The following is a 21,019-nucleotide window of genomic DNA, read 5'->3' as shown; positions in this document are numbered from 1 at the left end:
TTTTATCTTTCATTTCAGGGTTATTTATGCTGAATAATTCCACTCTGAGTGTTTGTGAGACTGTAAATGTGGCTGAAACTCTTTCAGCAGCTCCATCTGTAAAAATTATTTTGTGTGAACATCATATTTCAGTTAGTTTTCTGCCTATTATTGAAGCAGACAGTCAATTTAAGTGCACAAATAGGCAGCTTTCCACGGTAACAGACCAAAAAGAGACAAAAGCAGTTGTAGTTAAAGATTACCAGCTTTCTCTTTTATTGAAAAATATAGCTGTTATTTCAAAGAAAAGGAAAGTAAGGAAGGTAAATATATTAATATACTGTAAAACCAGGGTAAGGAATAGGAAAAGGAGACAGTACATAATTGGCATAATACTACAGCCACTGAATAGGAGGAAAAAAAAGAAGAAACATTCTACAGCTGAACTTTGAGTCGGTTGTTTTTCCGCAGTCCTTATCTTTTTTGTTTTGTTTTTGCCACTCGCCAAAACCACAGCTGTCAGGGCCATGGAAAACTTTTAAGCAGACTTGAGGCGGAGAGTATTTGCAAATTCCTTTATGTGGTGTATTCTGGCCTGCTCGGGAGTTTCCCACAGAGAAACACAACAAACGCCAGAAGGTTTAAACAATCACAAGAAAATATTTGAGCGTAATTTAGCGTCCATAATTCACCTCTTTGTTGCCAGATTTTACTCGCAAATACAATTTGGCCACAAATGTGCTCCTTAGTGTTAAAGCCGCCGACATTCCTCTGGTTCTCACGCTGTGGCCACATACTCTGATAACAAAGATTGTTTGCTGTAATAATTGATGGCACGAATCATATTTACATCACTTGATTAAAACGAAAGCAGAAAAAGGAGTGTTTTTTGTTCATTGATGTCCATTTCTTCGTGATGAACGTGAAGGATTGCAGCTGCCCAAACAATCCACAAATCATATTTCATAAAAGACATCTTCAAATTTGGCCCATTTACATCTACATATGTAAGACTCAAAGCATATCGCGTTTCTATACAGAAGTAAAAAACATAATTCAACATCACTGCTATCATTACCCAATCATATGGTTACAACATACTTGGCAATTTCCTCCAGATTGCTTATAATTTCAGAGCTTCTTGCAACCTGTTCTCGTAGACGTCGCTGTTTCAAAACTATACAATAACCCCGAGGAAGAATGGCACAGCATCCTGATTCTATATGTACACACCTGCATCAACGCCACGGCGGGAAATACATGGTTCCCATTTGTCAAACGTGGCGATTAGTTTTCTAACACAGAATAAAAAAGGTCAGACATTAATCATGGACTCTTGCAAGGAAAGAACAGCTTTTTTTTTTTTGCCTTCTTTATAACTGAAAGTAGAAACCGAGTGAGTGAAACGACTAAACACAAAAACAGCCCACCTGTCTGTCCCTGACCCTGCTGTTCCTGGAGCTGTGCCAGCTGGTCGGGGGCCAAAAATCCAGCACTTTTAATGAGTAGACTGGGAAAGGCCAGATGATTGGTTGATTTAATCATCTGTTTCTACTCTGTGATTTGGGTTGTGTAGTGGAGGTGAGTGTTATCACTTGTGGGGCCGCTAAAGGAAATATCTGCCACTCTCAGCACTGCCCCGAGACATACCTGATGCCCGTCTATTAAAGTTTCTGCACTCTAATAACACCTTGTGCATGTTTTTACATCCTCTCTCTGCCTTTACAGACAAGCCATGACTATTAATTTAGCATTTAAACATTTTTCCGACAGTCCCTTTCACACTCATGCCTCTCCGCTGACCTGCTAATGCTACCAACCTCAGTAATGATGTGGAATGACCCAGAATGGCTCCCAATTAGCCACAATCACCACCTCTGTCCTGTTTCTTAAGGTGCAGGACACAGAACACGTACAAAAGGCCTCTTATTGTGACAATTCACATTTTTACATGTTTACAAATATAGGTCCTTGTTAGCTACTACAGCCTTTCCATGAAGGCGTCAGCAGAAGTGATTTAATGTCTACTTGAGAATTAAGTGCCATGTAGCAAAGCTGGCTCACTCTATTGTACCATTAAGAGGTTTTTTTAAGCAAAGAAACATATTAGAGAAAAAAAACCAAATCAAAACTTTTAAGACCTTGTAGTGCACAACAAGAACGATCCATCCCTTATTAAAATTAATGAATAAATACCAGAGCTGTCAGTGAAATTAAAGAATGAAGACCTTGCAGAAGAGACGGAAACAAGAGGCAAAATAATAGAAAAACTACCAAACTGGAGAAAACAAGCTCTACAACAGTAGACCAGCTTCCAAAAGTAAACAAAAAAAATAGCTGAAATCGCCCCATAAAGTAAGACCATCAAAGTAATAACTACTTTATCTATGTAGTGTTTGTGCCAAACATTGTCATTGGCAAATGAGCGCTCCCACACACAGGGATCACAAAGCTCTCCGAGTTTCACTTCTTGTCCGTTTCCCTCTTCCTTGTTCAGAATCTGTAAGACAAACATCCACATCAAGTTTGTGCCCTCACGCATCCTCCTCCTCACCTCACGCATCACACAACAAATGTGATATTCATGTGATTGACAGCTGGCGTCCAGTTCTCTGACCTTATGGTCACTCTTTGCCTACCAAGACGAGTGTAGTGCTCATAACCAATGGCTTACTGCTTTTTCTGCTTGGACATGGTTTGGAAGACAGTATCCTTTAAAAATGGGTAATTACCCCAAAAATAGTGTGTTCAGAGTTTGACTGGTGCTTACATTTGCAACCATTAACAACCCAAACCTTTCAAGAGCTCCACTCTGTGATCCAGTCTGTCTGCACTCAGCTCACATCTTCTTGCTACAGCACAGTGAATAAGGCCTAATTGGTTTAATCGATGGTGTTGAACAAAGTGTACAAAGATCTACAAGAAGTGTAGCGCAGATGTGGCCCTGCCTCTCAAGCACTCCAATGCCTTTCCCAGCTTGTGATAGCCTTGCAACACCGGTCTTCTCCAGAAGTGTCCTTCAAGACTGTCCACTACCGGTTTGGTCTACACTCGAATCTCGTCCTCGTCGTCATCCATGAAGGTGAAATCTCTGTCATCCTCCCCGCGTGGCGAGCTGTACTTTGCGCTGTCCGTGTCGCCATCATGGAGGTGGTACTGAGGTTTCTCCTCAGTGACCGAGCCGGAGCTGGACACGGAGTAGCTATCCAGGTTGTGGTGGTTGTTCCTGGTTTGCATCTCCGGGGTGTAGGGATCCACCACGGGCTTCTGCTGGTACATGCTGCGAGGCGGCCTGGCTGGAGCACGCTCCTCTGCATCCTCATCATCTATGTGGGGAATGTGGGAGGGCGAGGGGCGGCCATCGCTACCCTTGCCTTCTTCGTAGCCGAGGTCGTCCTCTTCCCAGCCTTTCTTTTCCATCACGCTCAAGATATCCCCAAGCATGGAGGGTCCCAAGTCGATGTGGAAGGACATCATGGACTCTGCGTGCTTCATGCCGCCACCTTTAGGCATGGACGGTGGCAGATCTGTAAGTTCGCCGAAATTGCGCTCGTCAAACTCCGCATCCAGCGTGGCCATCGCTGCTGCTCCATTCACCGGCTTGGTTTCAATCTCCATCAGCGTCTTCATTGGGCTTGAGGAGACACTCTTTGTCATGTGTCCTCTGTTCATGTCCTCATCATTTAGGTAAGGCAGGGATATGGCGTTTTTCACATAGTTGGATGAGCCACCAGAAGGGGCCATCGTATTGTACTCATACTTGTCCCCACGGTTTACAGACTGCGATCGCTTGCTGCTTCTGAAGGTGCGGGAAAGAAGCCCCGGTTTGGGCCCCGGGGAGCTTTGCTTCGTTTCAGGCTCCCTTGGAGGCTCCCCTGATCGCGTGCTGAGAAACGAAGTGTCCCCAAAGGCATCTCCTCCCCGACCGACGTGCATGGTGTGGCGGAAGTCGCCCAATGGAGCGCTAATCATCTCTGCAGTCAGGTCAGCCCTTGACCGTCGCTTGGATTGGTTAGAGTTGTTTACCAGCTGCTTGAGAATAGGCATGATGGCAGTCTCTTTCTTATAATCCACAAACAGAAATAAAACAAGGTTCTGTAGGACTTCTGACTTCTTCCTTTTTAGAAATCTTTGGCAATCTTATTAGATTTGGTCAAAGAAAGTATAATCCCAGGTGTTTAATGTTTGCAAACATTCTGGTCCTCCAGCTCTGGTTTCATCTTTCCGTTGGATCAGCCTGTGAAGAAGAAAAACGAGGATTAAAGCCACATCAGTACTTACGTAGAGCAAATCAAGCTTTGTACCTTGGCTTTCAGAGTGGAAACAATTAATAACAGACACCATATAAGTCAGAGGAAAATGTAAAGTACCACTTTAAAAGCTTCTCTATCAATCAGTTCGCTCATCATCAAGTATGGAAAGTTTCATTGCCAGGTGTTCAAAATGAGGCCTCACTTGAGTGATTCTAGACGAGAAAAAGCTTTTCTTTGAAGAAGTCTGTAAGGGTGTTACGTAATGGTGGAGAAAAGCTTTCTGGTACAGTCCACAGCACCTTCAACTAATTTTAAACCACTAATAATACCGCCAGTGTCGTTGACCGTGGCAAACCAAGTATGAATTTAATGCATGCTCAAATGAGCCTTTGCAATACATTTTTGAGCTCTTGCAGATAACTCTAATAGGCTGCTGTTGCATTCAATTTTTTCAAGTGGCAGCAGTGTCCGCCTTCACTGCTGCGCTTTAGTTCCCATTTAGGCCCCTGACTGTTACATAACCGGCGAGACACAGGATACTGGGAGCCAGAGCAGTTCAAGCTGGCAGGAATAAAAGGAATGGAACGAAAAAGAAGAAAGAATGAAGTGGCGCAGCATTTTTTCAGCAGGGATCGACAGAAACTACTCAAAGTCTCTCAGATCTCCCACATTCTGTTCTCCTATCCTCAAGAGAATTCTTTCCCTGATTGCTCTTTGTGTTTTTCACCCAATTTTGACCTTTGCTTTTTAGCCTTGAAGGCGACATTTGAGTACCTCCAACTGAATATTATGTTATGTCTATAACTGTTACTCACTGAACAAACATCAGCGGGCAACTCCCAGATCTGGTGATTGCCAAGTCATAGATTAAAGGCTTTTTAAGTGAGGAAAGCAGTGTCTTGACTTAACACCGGTTTGATCGGGTACGTGCACTGATTATCTTTGACTCAATAAGCTGACAATGAGGCTCATTTCAACACTTGACACCCAAGTGTCCCGAAGTCACCTGTGACTCAAGCCTGGAAACACGATCTTAAGACAGAATCGAATGGAGAAGAGCTTTAGACTCCCACTCATGTGCTAGCTAGAGTTCACTACCTCCATGTGTTACTGACATTAACAAGGGCTTCAATTGTTTTAGCCAGACAGCAATCGTCGTCATTCTCAGTGTTTTCAAACCGGAGCTGAAGCCCACACTCTAGGCCTGTGTGCGTATCCCAACTGTGAATGAATGGGGGCTTCACTCAACAATATTCCACAGCAACGTCACCCGTGAAAACATTTGCATCTCTGACAAGAACCCATTCAATTGGAAAGGCAACTGTAGCAGTAGGGAGAACAGAGGGGGGGTTGATAGATGATAGACTCTGTGGCTGCTTTTTGTTCTCCCCTTCCAAAAGAGAGATCATGGCCAAAGGGAACTGAACTATATCCAGTTTCAAGGGTTTTATCTTCTATATTCAACAACTTAATTCAAGATTTCTTCAGTAGTTTTGGCAGAGCTAATGAGAGAGATGCACTTTCACCACGACAGAAAAGGATGGCACAAAAGAAGGCCTGACAAAGAGCAAATATTAACAATAGCAATAGAAAAAGCTCATTTTCAATCGCTCTTGTGAAAGCCATTTGAGTTCACGCCCTTATATGTGGCAACTGGAGGGGGCTTACTGTTACAAAAGCCCATTTAAAAAGCAACTGGATGCCAAAGTATAAGATTATAGCGCATAGCAAACAAATGCCAACAAAGTCCCAACGAGCCGACTCGTGGTGGTGTGATAAATGCAGTGTGATCTCGCATTAGATAAACCCTTTATTGCTTCATGCCTTGTGCAAAAGCCAATTAGTATCTGCTGCACAAAAGGCTACCGAATGTGCGACTGACCACTCAAGACAACTCATCAACTGATAATGTTCCTCCCCGCTGCCCATAGCTTTGTATTTCTCTATGGCAACATCAGAGCGAAGCACCGGCTACCAAGCGAGCTTCCTGTTTCTAAGCCGGGCCGGAGACAGCAGAGAAAGATTTCATCCCCTACATGGAGAGATCAGCTCATTCAGATGGATTAACCCTTCCTGGTGGCCACATGCGGGGCAATAAGACAAACGCCACAATGCTACAGCTGCAGGGGGGGGGAATGCTTTTGATGTGCGTCGCCATTCGAATACATTCAACCTCGGCATAAAAAATGTCAGTGGGTGATCAAATATCAAAAGGTGCAAACTTCACACCTTAAAGTCATTCTAGGAAATGGCCCATTTCGTGTCTTCTGGGGCCCCTTGGTGTTTGATGAGGAACAGTTTCAACCCCCCCTCAGGATCATCAAGACCCCATTATTGCGGGCATGACAAAAGATGAAGTGCGGCCTGCAGGCAGTCCTGTCATATTCAGTTCTAGCCTTTCAGTACTTTTAAAAAAAGATAAATCAAGGCCGTGTCATGTGCATTCTTCGGTTTCAAAGCAACATCCCAGAGTCTCGAAGAAGAGCTTTAATATTCGGAAAATGTAACTGTAGCTGTGCTGAATGTTCCTTCTCATAAAGAGGGAAAATTGATCTCTTTGTAGTTGTTTAGGGAAACTCTATCCATGCTTTAGCCAAATTACTGTTAGGTAACTTTAGCCTCCAGTACATTTGAAATACCGAGCTTATTCTAGCTGAAAATGCAAGATATAATAAAGGTATTTATATACCCTAAAAAAGGAAAGTTTCCTTGCCACTTGGATTGGAGTTTAATGATTTGATTGTGCTCTTATCTGTTCGACTTGTGAACGTAGGAAAGATGATATAGGCTCGGACGCACTCATACATAAATAAGAGTAAAAAAAGTTCCCTACTTCAGTGTCTAGACGGGTAAGCTGTCATCATAGCTCTGTGCTTGCTCATATGTTGTACTGAAGTCAGTCTGGCCTGTATGACCCGAACCACACACACTCTAAATTCAGCTGGAGGCAAATTTCCATCTCAGCGCTCTGTTTACCGCCTCATGGAGCAAAACGGACAGACTGGTCGAACTCATAGGCCGCAGCTACCATTAAAGACACACATGTAACCGAACTTGTGTTTGAGTTAGAGCACCAAATATGCCCAAAGAGATAATAAGTATGATCGTGTTTGCTCTAGATGAGAATTATCGCCTCAGTCATCGTGCCAGCCGGTGACGCTGCCTTTATGTAACCGAGCACTCAAAGTGCCACATGACTCCGGCTCAAACTGAGACGAGTGGTGACAGGGCCATGAATGATTAAGAGCATCTTATGTCGCTGGCAGACTCTGATGCGTGCAGAATGACATCATAACAGCCACCCTGCTCATCAGCGTTCAGGCCCGCTCTTGTAATCCCACAGATCACAGGAGCCACGCTTGTCCTCGGCTTTCCCGGGCCACTTTCTCTCCTTCCAGCCAATGAGCACGGAAAGGAGGCATCCAATCACAGCTCGGCTGCTGTCAAGATAAAACCAACAGGCAAAGTTTCTGGTTTTATTTTTATCTGCTTGTAAATTTTTAAAACGGGAGCCAGAGGAAGAGTCGATCATTTATTTACAAGGTAGAGGTCTCCGTGCAAGAGTTACAAGGAGACAGGTAGGAGGTGATTACGTAACTCATGTCGGGAAGGTTATCTTGAGTCTAGAGAATAAAGGGGAATAAAATCTAAGTACCCAGGAAATAAAAATACATGTTTGAAGTATTTAGCCCAACAATGATACAAAATAATGTGGTTGGTACAAGTTTGTTGGGTCCTGGACAATATTCAAATATAGTGACGCCCTTCTTGCGCTGGGTGCAACTAATTTGGCGTCCAATAAAAACACTGAAATATGTATGTTCCTCCCCTGTGACACATAGGACCTACGAGCTAGCCAGAAGCAACAGGTCGTCACTGTGTTTGTATTTGAATGTTCGTACATCCAGTGCTATTGGCAGCTGTAAATGCCAGTCAATATTTGCAACAAGTCCCTCCCTAGCGACCTATTTTTAAAAGATGCATTTTATTAAGTGCATTTTTCTAGCAGTTACGTTTTAACACACGCTTGAAAAATATCCTTTCCTTGTTCCTGCTAATGACAATGAAGACCTTGAAAAGCAGTGGGTGTACCAATGCTGCCATACTTGTAACTCTCTGCTTTTGTTTTGCTATGACTTACCGTTGGACGAGAGGATTACAGAGATCCATTAAAGCGAGCAAACATTACCTCTAAATAAGTGTAACATCAAACTCTTCCCTAGTTGAGGGATTCGTCCCCAGTTGTCTCTTGTAATGATATAAAGTTTGACACAGAGAATCGGCTGTCTGAGCGGTAGGAAAACCTCTGCTTTGTTTAACCTTGAACTAGCCACAATCTCACCCATTGTTCAGCCCTATTGTCAGCAACATTGATATGCTAATGCTTATGCGAGCCATCTATGACATTGCTAATCAATTCATCAATAGAGCTGCATAAGAATGGAAAGTTCTGACAAAGAAGGTCGGCAAACTTCATTTGCTGCTACATTGTGAGGCTGGTAACCTCCAGAGCGAACATCTGATTCCCACGGGGGGAGGAGGCTGATGAAGCACACATAATAAATACACTTATCAAAGACATAAAATACATTTTTTTCATCTTACTTTACATTTTTTTTCATGCGTCCTACTGCCAGCGCAAAAAAACGCTACATAAACAAATATAATTAATGCACAACTTTTTTTCTATTAAAGATGCTACAAATGTGCGGGAAAAAAGAATTAGGAGACCTCATCAACTATGTATGAGTGCGGTTCTCCTCGCACCATAGCTGTAGCCTTGGTGTGAGCTCATTAGCAAAGCCTCTATCTCACTTCACTGGGTTTCTCTGTGTCTCCGAGCCCCTCCAGTCGGACGTTCTCTCATTGTCCTTGACTCGACACACGGATAACAGATAAAGAAATACACTCTGTACGAAGCATACAAACTCAGCCGCTTTCAATAACACACAAGAAATGTGAATCAGCAGGAGGTGTGAAAAGGTGCGACTGATACAGTGACATAAGATTTTGTGTATAGACCTAATACCAACACGTGACACCATGCAATAAACTATCCATTGTTGCTCCACGCTACCTTATTATTTTTGCCAGCTTCAGAGGGAACCAGTCTTTCCTGTTCTACTCCATATCTTACCACACAGCTCTACGGCTAACCCTGCATGACAAATGGCAGAAATATCCTCACACAAAGGATGTGAATGTCAAGAAAGACAGCCCTACCAGACGTGTCTCGAGGAACATACCTATTTCACTCAGGTCTGCGAGGCAGTGTGATTCCACTGTAAACAGATCCAACGTATGTCAACACACCTGCAGTGCTCGCTTACCCAGCGCTCCCACGGCAACAGGAAACAGCAACGGTTTGTTTTTAAACTGACGCTCCTCCTGTAATGTCCTGATGCAGCTGCCCGGAGGCAAATTAGGATGAAAAATACTCTAAAGGCAAAACACATAAACAACTAAACACGCCTTAAATGATGCAGCATTAAAGTGTCCACAGGGTGCCAAAGCTGCCTTACTGCCGATTAAAGTCGTCATGACCAGCTTTGTTTTGCTATTTAGTTCATTTTTGTAGCTAATTGAAAATAGATTGTGGTGTTTTTTTTGCGTAGAAGTGGACCTGCAGAGGGTGTTTAATGTTTTCCAACCAAGCAGCAGCAACAGAGGAGAAAAAAACAACAATAAACTTCAAAGGCATAGAGTAAAAAAAAAACCTTCTTGGCCTCAGAAAACTAAAGTCAAAGTCCACAAACTTTGTCCAGAATCTTACACTGCAACCTACAGACGTCCTCAGGCGAAGTGTATCATAGTTAATCCATAACTGCAAATGCAAAAACACAAAGAAATGAATTTTACACAACTGCGCACAGCCATTCATAACTGTGACAGCTCAATACATGGAGAGAGAAGGAAAATATTTGTATTATTATGTATTTAAATGGGAAAAGTTCACAGTCTCTTTTTCACACCCCACCCCCACGCCTCTACCTCACACACGCTCTCAAGCACGCTCCCTCCTTTCCAGCATTGTGCCTGAGGCAGAAATGTCTTCAATAAAGACTCTACAAACATCACACTTGTTGTAGATTCTTAACAGCGTGTGATGAGGTGCCTGTGAGAAAATATATGTGGAAAAAAAGGACAAATCTGACGGGGTAATTTCATCACATCAGGTCAAAGAGGGAGGGTTTGGGGGAGGATTATTCGCCCCAAAACGGGCACAACAACGACAGCACATGTTGAGCGTGTGCTTAGTTCCCCTGCACCCTACCAAGGTCTTTCGCTGCTGCGGCTGCTTAAGAGCTGGAGCAAAGCAACACTCACACTAGTGCAATAGAATCAGCTTGTTGAAGATCTGTATGGGTTCAGGTTTTATCTCTATTCTGTTTATAGGGATGTGCAGTATGTGACTAAAACGTGGTGGCCCAATGGAGCGCCAACATGTACAATTTGAAGGTCGCAGAGTAAATTTTTTGGCCATGAGTTATTGTGCCTTTTGTGAATGTGGAACCTTGGGTTCATTATACAGTATTTAGTGGAGGTAGATGTGAGTTGATGCCGAGAGCTCAAGGCAGAGCTAGATGAATGAACATGTCGTCGGGTCAAATTCTTAAGAAATCCTTTGAAATTGCTTCTAAACACGTTCATTAAACCGTCACAATGAACAGAATGGTTTTCAACAGAAATGATGAATGCATACAAAACCTTATTTGGTTAAATTAAATCTCCTCAGGGTTTAATAACCTTAATGAGCAGAGTCAACAGACTTGTCCTCACATGACACATGCTATTAAGTTAAAACCGGCACCCTAAAGCGTTAAAAGTTAGAGAAAAAGTTTGTCCTGAAGAATGTGCAAATTAAAACTTAGAGGCTTCACGTGTCGTGTGAAAGAAAAGTTTGTATCATGTTGGATTTGCCACAATTTTGCGACGTTCTGCCCTGCAAACATGCTAAAAAGAACACTTTCATATCATTTGACGAGTAATAACATGTCAGCAACTGTGCATATAAAATTAAATATGTATTAACGATTTAAAAAGGTGGGGATACAGCAGCTTAAAAAAACCCCTGAAACATGCAACTGTTTGGACTTGAACAGAGGTTGTTCTGATCGCCCTGAAATGTTAAGTGAAATACAACTCTCATCATGCTCGTGTAAAAACGGCTTTCAGGAACAAGTTCAAACAGCCGAGCTGGTTGAAATATACCTACATCAGCAGGACTGCAGCCAAAGCTCTACAGGCCCTCTGTATATGATGAGTGTGTAAACTGCAGCCTGCAGGGCCCCAATGCCGCACAGGCAGCAACAAAACCACAGGAGGATTAAGGGCAGCGTGTTCGACGGGAGCAAATAAAACCAGCATGCCTGAGCCGGCCCTCTGCGCTGTGTGGCAGGAGCTCAGGAGGGCAAACACCACACCTCTGTCCCGCCAAAAACAAGAGCTAACCAACCTCTGCCAAACCAGCAGCATCCAGCTTCCACTGTCTGACTACAAAATCAATCTCCTGTTGCTTCTGCTGTGTTGCTCAAGCTCTTGTTCTGAGCCCAGGGGGCCTAGTTACCCAATCATTACACGACTATTTAAATGATTTTTTTAATCATTTGCAATCCTGAAATCCAGATGCAGGGAGCATGCCTTCATACGAATTCTCCCTGGATCCAGTCGAGCTGGTATTTTAGAAAGCTGCCTATTTGGATAAAGCGTTTGATCAGATGCTCGGTGGGCTGCCATGCTGTTCTCCGGGCAGGAAGGGTAAAAAAATAAAGCTTGGCTAAAAACCAAAAAGATAGATAACAGACATGTTTCCCTTATTATAAAATAGACCCAAAACAAATCTCCTGAAGGTTCGTTGTTGGGGGAATATAATATTGTAAGTTAAAATGTGAAGAGGCATAACATTTCCCATGTGAAGCAACAAAGCCGCAGGGACACAAAAAAGGAAGGCACAGATGGAGGCACTGAAGAGAAACCCGCCCTCAAAGGGACGATGGAGGGTGTCACCACATTGGATTCACTCGGTCATGCCAGCACAGCGACAGACGTTCTTTCACTGTGTCCTGCATGAAATGTACCCAAACCCTCATTACGGCCTACAGAGGAGCGATTGTACTCCACTGTGTGTGAGTGTCTGTGTGTGCACATGAGAGTACATGTCTAATTAATCACTGAAATCCGCCCCATCAGTCTCTGACAAATAGACAGCATTCACGCCTGGTACGCGAGGGCAGGATCTCAGCCAACTGGTGGAATTAAGCGTCCAATCGCTGCTGGACGACAAAACAAAGCAGAATTAATACTGAGGATTTAGCTCAAAAAGACAGGGAGGGAGAACAAAATGCTCTGTTCCAGCGGGGACGCCAATTTCACAGTTCAAATAGTTTACTGGCCATATTGACTGCAATTTTTCCAAAGAAAATGGGGTCAGAGGCGCTAACAAGTCGCTCCGAATTAGACCTTTGGGATGCAAAACATGCCAAATCACTAAAAAGATAAGTCGATGCCAGTGTGACAATCTGCAGACTCTACAAAAGCTGGACTCAAACACATGTACAAACTTTGGTGATAGCAGCAGGAGGCCTATCAGCGTGATTGGAAGATAAGTGACCCTTTTCTGCAATGTGTCAACTTCTCAGCAGCCTCCTGGCCTTTTTATCAGCGACCTCCCCTTTTAAGTCGAACACACAAACCGTCTATAAAGGCCCCAGGAACTCTGCACTGACAACATGAGTTAATAAACCCCCATGGTGTTAACTTTAACGACACTAACGGCAGATGACAAAAAGAGAGCACACAGGCCAACAAACATGGCCGCTTCAATCCTGATAATGGCAACTCGCAACAGCCGACAAGCCGAGAAATCTTAGAGCAGGACGGAGATAAAGACTGGAGCTGCTGCCCTCGTAAAGCACGTTGTTAACGTAATTGAATCCTTGCTTGATTTACCTGCACCCACTGTGATGTGGTAAGTGCTATGTGTGAGGAGGACACGCTGGCTGTGACCGAGTTCTACCTTAAGTGACTCTGCAGGAATGTCCAGCCGTGCACACGAGGATTGATCACATTTCAGCCGCTCAGCTCCCCCAGACCGGCGCCCATGCTATCATCTAGTATGGGCGAAATACTGTATGTGCATGTGTTACATTCCCTGAAGGCGGTTAGGGGATGAGGGGCAGCTACGTTTGTATAATCAAAGACAGCTGATGCAATTTGGCAAGATTTGCAGCAGGTAGCCATTACATACATTTCTATATTGGAGTATTTATGCACCTTAAATAACTTCCAACTCTTTAAAGCTCATCAGAGCTTTCATTAGAAATGGTCCAGCCAAACTCCATTCAAAAAACAAGCAGAAGTTGTTTGTCTTCTTGCAGACAGACAAGACAAATTGTAAATCTTCACTCTTTACAAATCTGCATTATGACTTTATGTCTGCAACCTTTTGACCCATTTATTGCAATAAATTGTAGCGAAAATCTGGGTTTATAGAACTATAATAAGCCAAACTGAAGCCGACTTGTGACTTACAAGATACTGCCAGTTACCTGAGATAGATGGACACATCTTAAAATTAGGACTGCCATACTTAGTCAGAAAAATAACTTCTTAGTAAATTGTTTAAAAAGCAGTTTTATCAAATGTTTTTTCCAGGCAGTAAAATTTTAGGAAATGCTAATTTTTCCTGTTTAAGATTAAATTAAATTTTAGTGGATGTTGGAGTTGGGGATCGGAGAAAAAAAAAGAAGCAATTTGAAGATGTCAACTTGTGCTCAGGAAACTTGCGTTCAGTAAGAGAGAGTGATAGATTAATCTAAAAACAGTCTCTACAATTATAATAAGTTGAAGCCACATCAAATAAGAAATGGAGAGCAGATCACGTCGGGCAAAATTACTGCCACAACTTCAGATCATATGTCAAATGTTTGCTCTGAAAACTTCAGATCTGTTGGCCAGATGATAAAAGTGAAAAAACTCCCTGAGAGCTTTCGGGAACCATCACCTGATTACAGCAGGGAAGCCTTTGAAGTATCACCAGTGTCATCTCGCCGCTCATCTGTCTTTGATTTGGTTTTCTGAAAGACGGCTTTGACGTTGACGGCATGCTACTTTGATTTAGCAATCAAGCACCAACTTTGATTTCTTGGAACCTTATTTCAACAACCATGAAGTTTTCATTAGAGAAGCACATGAGGCTGTGTTTGCATGTGTTGTGTATGTGTTTCAGGTGCACAAGATGTTTGAAGTCCATCAACGGCTCGTGTTCAAACTGCCTTAAATAGGTTCAAGGGTCATTGGGGAGAGTTGGCTTTTTATGGCTGAATCACCAACATATGATTCAAAAACAAACAACCTTAATGTTTCCCAATTGGCGGACAAAATTTCTCTGTAACTGAGGAACCAGCAATGTCACACAAAGAACAACAGAGAAAGAACAAAAAACAAAGCAGTTGAGAGGAAGACAGGAACCAAACCCTTGTGGCACACCCAAACCACACGCATGCACCTAAAGGAAAACAGATTATAGCACAAACGCACACACAAGATAGGTGACCCACTTGACGACACCCACTATTAAATGTGATTCTAATACAAAGAAACAAAGGCTTCAGATACTAATCTATCTATATTCAGAGGACTGGATTTCTGACCTGGAAAGTCCTCTGGAGGCTCAGACAGGAAGATGTGTAATTCTCTCAGGATCCTCAGGCCTATTATAGTTCGTGTGACGGTTCCCATCTCCTGAACTACTTTCCCGACATGAATTTGTCATCTATTGGGCAGAGAGATGACCACAGCTACGCCAACAGCCCCCCCTTTGTCTTTCGGTATACGCTTGGGAGGCAAACCACCTGTTTCTGCAACCATACAGAGCAGCAAAACAATGAGGGCTCACTGGACTGGAAACAGGCCGGAGCGTGGACCGGAGTGACCAGCTGCACACCACCGGGCTGGTGTTTTCAATATATGACCCAGGCATAGTCAACATACATTTCGCAACCATAGGCCTGCTGTTTAAAGCAATATTGTGTCAGCGTCTCAGGGTGGAGGAGGGGAAACTTAATGCAATCATATGTGGTTAATATTTCACTGTGTTTTCCATAGAAGCCATATTAGTGCTGCTACAGATGGCAGAGCTGATGGAGTTGTGTCTGCACTTGGATGTTGGATTTTAATTGAAATGTTCAACAAAAGAAGGCAGGCCCACTGAGTTTGTTATCAGAATGTTTCATTACGCAATTTAGCTGATAAAGCCACCAGAAATATACTCCAACAAAAGGTTTCTAATCAGCTCCCGAGCGCGGGGAGGTGAAATGTCATGCTGCTTAGCAAGGAAATGTTCATGGTTCATAAGAAAGCACTTGTTAAAAAAGATTTTACTGGATGGGGTCTCTATCTTGAGCAACTCTGATCGGAACGAGTGCAGGCTCCCTTCCCCCTTTCCAAAACACTCAACTTTAACAAGGAACTAAAGTTATATTTATTCTTCTTGCATTGTGTTTTCTGTGGCCATACAGGGTGCTTTCCAAAGTCTAAAAAGATAACCCTGTTGATGTCATCAGGGTTATCTCAGTTTGCCTTTGACGACTTCAAAAAATCAGAATATTTCAGTCTCTGCTGCGGTATCTCGTAAATCCTTAAACTTCATGGAAGTACTCTACACAAATCATCTAAACACTGCAAAACTGTCTCTCAGTAAGCCTTTAAGTAGGCCAAGAATACAGGCCTGGTCCCCAACAAATCCCAGAAGCTGTGGGAATCAAAAAAATGTTTGGGAAATCTGTAGGAGGTTTCGAGTCCTTGAGAGCCGTTAAAAGATGTGTCTGGTTTCCAAATTATCTACAACGGAAGAGCAGATGTTGTGGACAAAAGAGATCCAAAACAGCACCATTGATATCAGTACATTATCAAGACCTCGTCAGCAAAGTCAGAATTAAAGGTGTGGTCACGTACTGTCATAAGAAAGGATTCTGGAGGATGTGAGCTGGACAGGTGTGCCAGGTGATGATGGATGAAGTTGTTCTGTGACATCTTTTTAAAAACCAGAAACCAGAGAGGATGTTTCGAAACTTAAGCAATGTGAGAACGCCCACCAAGCTGGCCACAATCAGCTCGGGAGAAACTATCTTCACAATTCACATGCGACATGATTATTGTCAAAACTGGTTCTGCTGCTTTAAACAATCCGGTCCAGGAAGCAAAACAGTAGCAGGTGCTGTTAAAGTGGCAACAATAAGCTATTACCACACACTTAAATATGTTTATGTAATGTGCTATTTTGAAGCACATGTTGAGGTGTCGTGGAGTCAAACTTGTTTTCATATGTGACTTAAATGTGGAGTGTTAATACACCGCACAAGAAAACAGTTCCTGTTGAGCTGGTTGTTTTCCTCCGTGATGGTCACGTTCCTCTGACACGGACCGAAACAGATCAGATCTGAGCGACTGGGTGACTGAGTGCATACGGGTTGTTGCGCACAAGGAAAACAGAAAGCGGCCCCCTTCCTGGGAACAGCCGTGATATATTGTTGTTTAATGGGATGTTAAAGGGCATGTGGTGTCACTGTGCCAGAATCAGCTAGGGTTTCTCACTTAAATAACAGGGTTACAGACATGTGCCAAATATTTAGGATCCATGGCTGACGGAGTTTTACTCTTAAGCCACATTCAAATTTTCTGGTTCCAAAATAAGGAAATATTCTAAAAAAAACAATCACAAATGTCTTTTCAAACACAAACTTTCTAGAAAATAATATGCAATACATGGCTCTGGGTGACTTAATCCTGTATAAATGGGTCATAGATAAATCTGCGGAGGCATAAGATGATTAACAGGATAGCACAACAGCAAAACATGTTTCCTCTACATCAAATGATGGTTATGTTTTAAGTTTTCTCATATTTTTCTCTTTTATTGTGAAAGAAATCTCTCAGGAAGTAAATCAAGGGATCTTCTGTTTTACAGATACTGATTAATGTGCTTCAGGTTAATTAGTTTCTCTTCTCGAAGTTCAAAGTTAAACATATTCTGTGAAAAGCCTGAAGACACACTGACGCAGTGTTGCCTTCCATATCAAGTCTGTTCAAAGATTAACTCGAACATCCTCAGCATGATTTTGCCTCAAAGTTCAAAGACCTCGCCGCTTTCTTTGCAGGTGGGGTCAATCCTGTAATTGTCTCAGACAAAACAAGCCTCCACGGGGAGTTCAGCGTAAGTCTCGATGCGTTCCAGCACCAACAGCAGAATAAAACAAAGGCACGTGGAACACCTTGAAGTGATTAATCCTTCACAGAAATTGGGAAGCGTCCAGCTTCAGAGCTCTAGCGTGCATTACTGAAACACTTCCACTAACGGAATATTACTTGAATAATTGTGATTTCCCTTTACAGCTGCCAAATTGATTTGAGCAAAAGGTTTGCATATTTTTAGAGAAGATTAAAAAATGACCTTAAGCTCTGGTCAGTTGGCTTTTTCTTTTCTATTGGCGTTTCTGGAGGGCGACATCTTCACTTATATTTCTAAAATCACGTCATACAAGCTTAAAACAAGCTGCTATTCTCTCTTCCTCAGCTCCACGATCTTTACAAAGTCTGTGATGTGGCTGCAAAGCCGAGCAGAAGACCAAATGTCAAGATAATCTCCCATCATTCCCCGTTGGCCCCCTATGGAGCATGGGATAAAGGTGGGAGGATTACTGAGGCCTAAAAAAACTCACATCGGCATTTCCTAAGGCATGGGAAGCAACAGGAATATGCAATACACGATAATTTATCACATCTGACTCCAGTTAAGTCATTTGTAAGACTTCTTGCTTTTATAAATAAAAGCGTAAGGTTTATACTGCATTCATAAAACCTTCACATTCTATCAAATCCAGACGCACACAAACAAAATACTGACTCACAAGGAAATTACTTGCCCTCTGCTTTAACAAACTGCATGTGAAAGTGCCTGAAGTTACTGTTTTCACGAGTGCAAATGAGTCTGACTTGCTCTCCCCCACCCCCCCTCTGCCTCTCCTGCACGCCCTCTTTCCAGTATTAAACTGTAATGACCTCAGCGCAGTCAGAGTCGGGCAGGTAGCCAGCCTCCTCACTACGCAGCAGCGGCAGAATCCTCCAGAGCAAACCGAAATAGCATGCGTCGCAAAAAAAGGCACAGTCAGAGATGACACACACACACACACACACACACACACACACACCCCCTCCCCTCTGACTCTGCAGAGAACACAATAGATCTTGATGGAGAGATATCTGCCTGGCAGCTCCATACAATAAGGAGAAAAGAGGCCTGAAGTGTGTGAAAAAACTTTTGCTATTGGAAAAGACAGAAAAGCAAGAAGGCTAAGTCTGACCTTGGCTTAAATCTCTGCAGTCAACTTTAAGTCTCACTTTTCCTTTCACAGAGCGGAGTTGTTGGGTAAATAATTCATCAAGCAACATGACAAATAATGAGCGACCTAAGGGCTGTTGTCGGGTGTGGTTGTGTGTGTGTGTGGGTGTAGGAGGGAGGTCAGAGGTCAAACCTCGTACAAAGACAACACCAAAGCCAAGCCCATTAGTCAATACGTCGTCCTACTTTTGTCCAGACTGGCGGTTTAACAAGAACGAGAGGCTTGATTATTGACTCTGAAGGACTAATGAAACCTGCAGACTTTATGGTCAGTGTTGTTAAACTCAAGCACACACTTAACCGCCTTCAATCAGAGCATGATGGACGAGGCCGGGCAGGTATACTGTAGCTACACCGGGTAAATTACCCAGTTCATCAGGCACGATGACCGTAAGAGGCGAGTGCCAGGTCTGCAAACATAAACAGGAATAACTTGCTAATGATGCAGGAAGGTGGAGGAATTTGGGAGTGAGGGATGTGGCGGAGTAGCAGTGTAGTTTTTTAAGCTCTTGGTTGATTCCCAGAGATTTTCCTGTGTTTTCAGCTCCCACAGCAGCAGAGTATTAATGTTATGTAACTCTCAGTGAAGCTAACTGATGCTTCAATGTCCCATCTGCCCCCTCTGATTAAAACATATCCGGTCCCGAAGCTGAAAATAGCTATTTGGGACACTTATTTCAGACATTGCAACCTAGATTCCACTATTAGGTTTCTATGAACTAAATTTGTACATTATCAGTGTTTTTTTAGAGTTTTGTGGGCCCTTTGAGACTCCTGATGGGAATACCAAATAGGGCTTGAAATGAACAAGCACAAGAAACACAACAGAAATGAAAAGAAAAACGAAAGAATGTTATGATGGCCACGTGCCATGCTTTCACATTCAGAATACCAACATTTGATCTATCAAATGTTGCGCTGGACACATGAAACATGAATTCAAATCAGATGAAGCCCTAGCTAGCCATAAGCTAACATCAGACTGATAGGTATCAATTTGGTATTTGGTAAATAGGTATCAACACAGCATGATGGCTGTGGAGGGAGAGAAGAGCAAGGGAAATGTGGTTGATGGAGATGTTCTACTGAAAAAGAAAACATTTTTGCTATTTTTTGAGTTGTTACAAACTTAAGTGACTGCAAGTTAAAGTAAATGTGTCATATTCAATATTTATCTGTCATCATCGCTATATTTATCGGTTATCGCACACCGCAGATTTTCCTCATATCGTGCAGGCCTCACACCAAGTATGGAATATTTTACTACCCTGTTACTTGACCCATTCAGTGACTCATTTCATCAGCTTGCTTTGGTTAAGCCTTGCCTATAAATTTCAAAAATTATATTATTTCATAATCAAATTATACAAAGCAGGATTTCTTGTGAAATGGGTGCTCTTTGCCAATAGGTCTATATTTAGAAACATTAAAAAAAGTTTGAGGATCACTGCGCAGCTACATGACTAGGCTGTCCAAATTGTACACATAGTTAAAAAAACTGTCATTTTAAGTAGTAGATCAAAGAGATGAAAATGTGTGGACCTAGATAAAGCATGCCAAGATTCTCTGAGTATTTGGAGACAAATACAAAATATTAAGTACTTTTATTTGGCAAAAGAAGATGTTTTCTTCAAACTTCAGAGTCGACTTTTACACTTAAATGTTTGGCCATTGACTTTCTAATCTTCAGCAGGCTAATGCCAGACATATTGGACCCCAGAGGGCTCATTGATGTCCCTCTACAAGGGCCAGCCAAGAGCTCGAGGAGACTGCCAGCCGCTGATTGTCCACGCGCAGATTTGACATTCAAATGAGATGCAGATTTCACACCGTTGGCTTTACTTCAAACTACATCTGTTTTCTGACCCTGTCAGTCTGAAAAGTAAATTAGACACACAGACTACAGCCGAATAATTACTTAAAGTCGTCACTCTTAGAAGTAACCAGAATAAGTGTAATACAACAGGACATTTAAGCTAACCCAACTCTAAAACAACAATCAAACATGTTACCTTTTTAACGGTCCAAAAGACGAAGAACTTTAAGGTTATATTCCACTCAACTTCCCGTTAAAACAAGAGAACATAAAACTAAGAGAAGTCTCTGTGTTACAACAAATTCAGTTTAGTTTCCTCAGCAGAAGAGTTGCAGCAGGACAGTCCCCGTGTTGGTGCTCCAATGTCCGTTTACTTTGCATCTGTGTGGCGCACAAAGCGGCCCTCCCCCTCCCGTCCTCTCCCCTCCCCTCGTGAGCTGAAGAGCACCACCTCCTGCTGCGGTTTAAAGGGACAGAGCCCCATTTAGCCACAGCACACAACAATAGGCAGAACTTCAACTTGGAGGGGCTCCCAAGCTGTCAGTCCAGGACTAATGGCGATGAAATAAGATC

General features: G+C 42.8%; 1 protein-coding gene across 1 annotated transcript; it reads right to left on the bottom strand.

Moving 5' to 3' along the window:
- Positions 1–272: 272 nt before the first annotated feature.
- Positions 273–20,795, bottom strand: cdc42ep4b (CDC42 effector protein (Rho GTPase binding) 4b). Its single transcript, XM_069665141.1, has 2 exons — positions 20,643–20,795; positions 273–4,216 (listed from the first exon to the last, which is right to left on the bottom strand). The coding sequence occupies exon 2, from the start codon at positions 4,024–4,026 to the stop codon at positions 3,025–3,027; it is 1,002 nt and encodes a 333-aa protein (XP_069521242.1). The 5' UTR covers positions 4,027–4,216; positions 20,643–20,795; the 3' UTR covers positions 273–3,024.
- Positions 20,796–21,019: the final 224 nt, after the last annotated feature.

The sequence above is a fragment of the Semicossyphus pulcher genome, unplaced genomic scaffold, assembly GCF_022749685.1.
Source record: "Semicossyphus pulcher isolate SPU_LCO1_2020_fin unplaced genomic scaffold, fSemPul1.0.p SCAF_16, whole genome shotgun sequence".
NCBI classification, from domain to species: domain Eukaryota; kingdom Metazoa; phylum Chordata; class Actinopteri; order Labriformes; family Labridae; genus Semicossyphus; species Semicossyphus pulcher.
Note: the sequence above shows the minus strand (reverse complement) of the source record. Positions and strands in the feature narration are given on the sequence as shown.

Bases quoted from the DNA above. Each gene is read 5' to 3' on its own strand.
- cdc42ep4b (XM_069665141.1), bottom strand. From the start codon at position 4,026: ATGCCTATTCTCAAGCAGCTGGTAAACAACTCTAACCAATCCAAGCGA.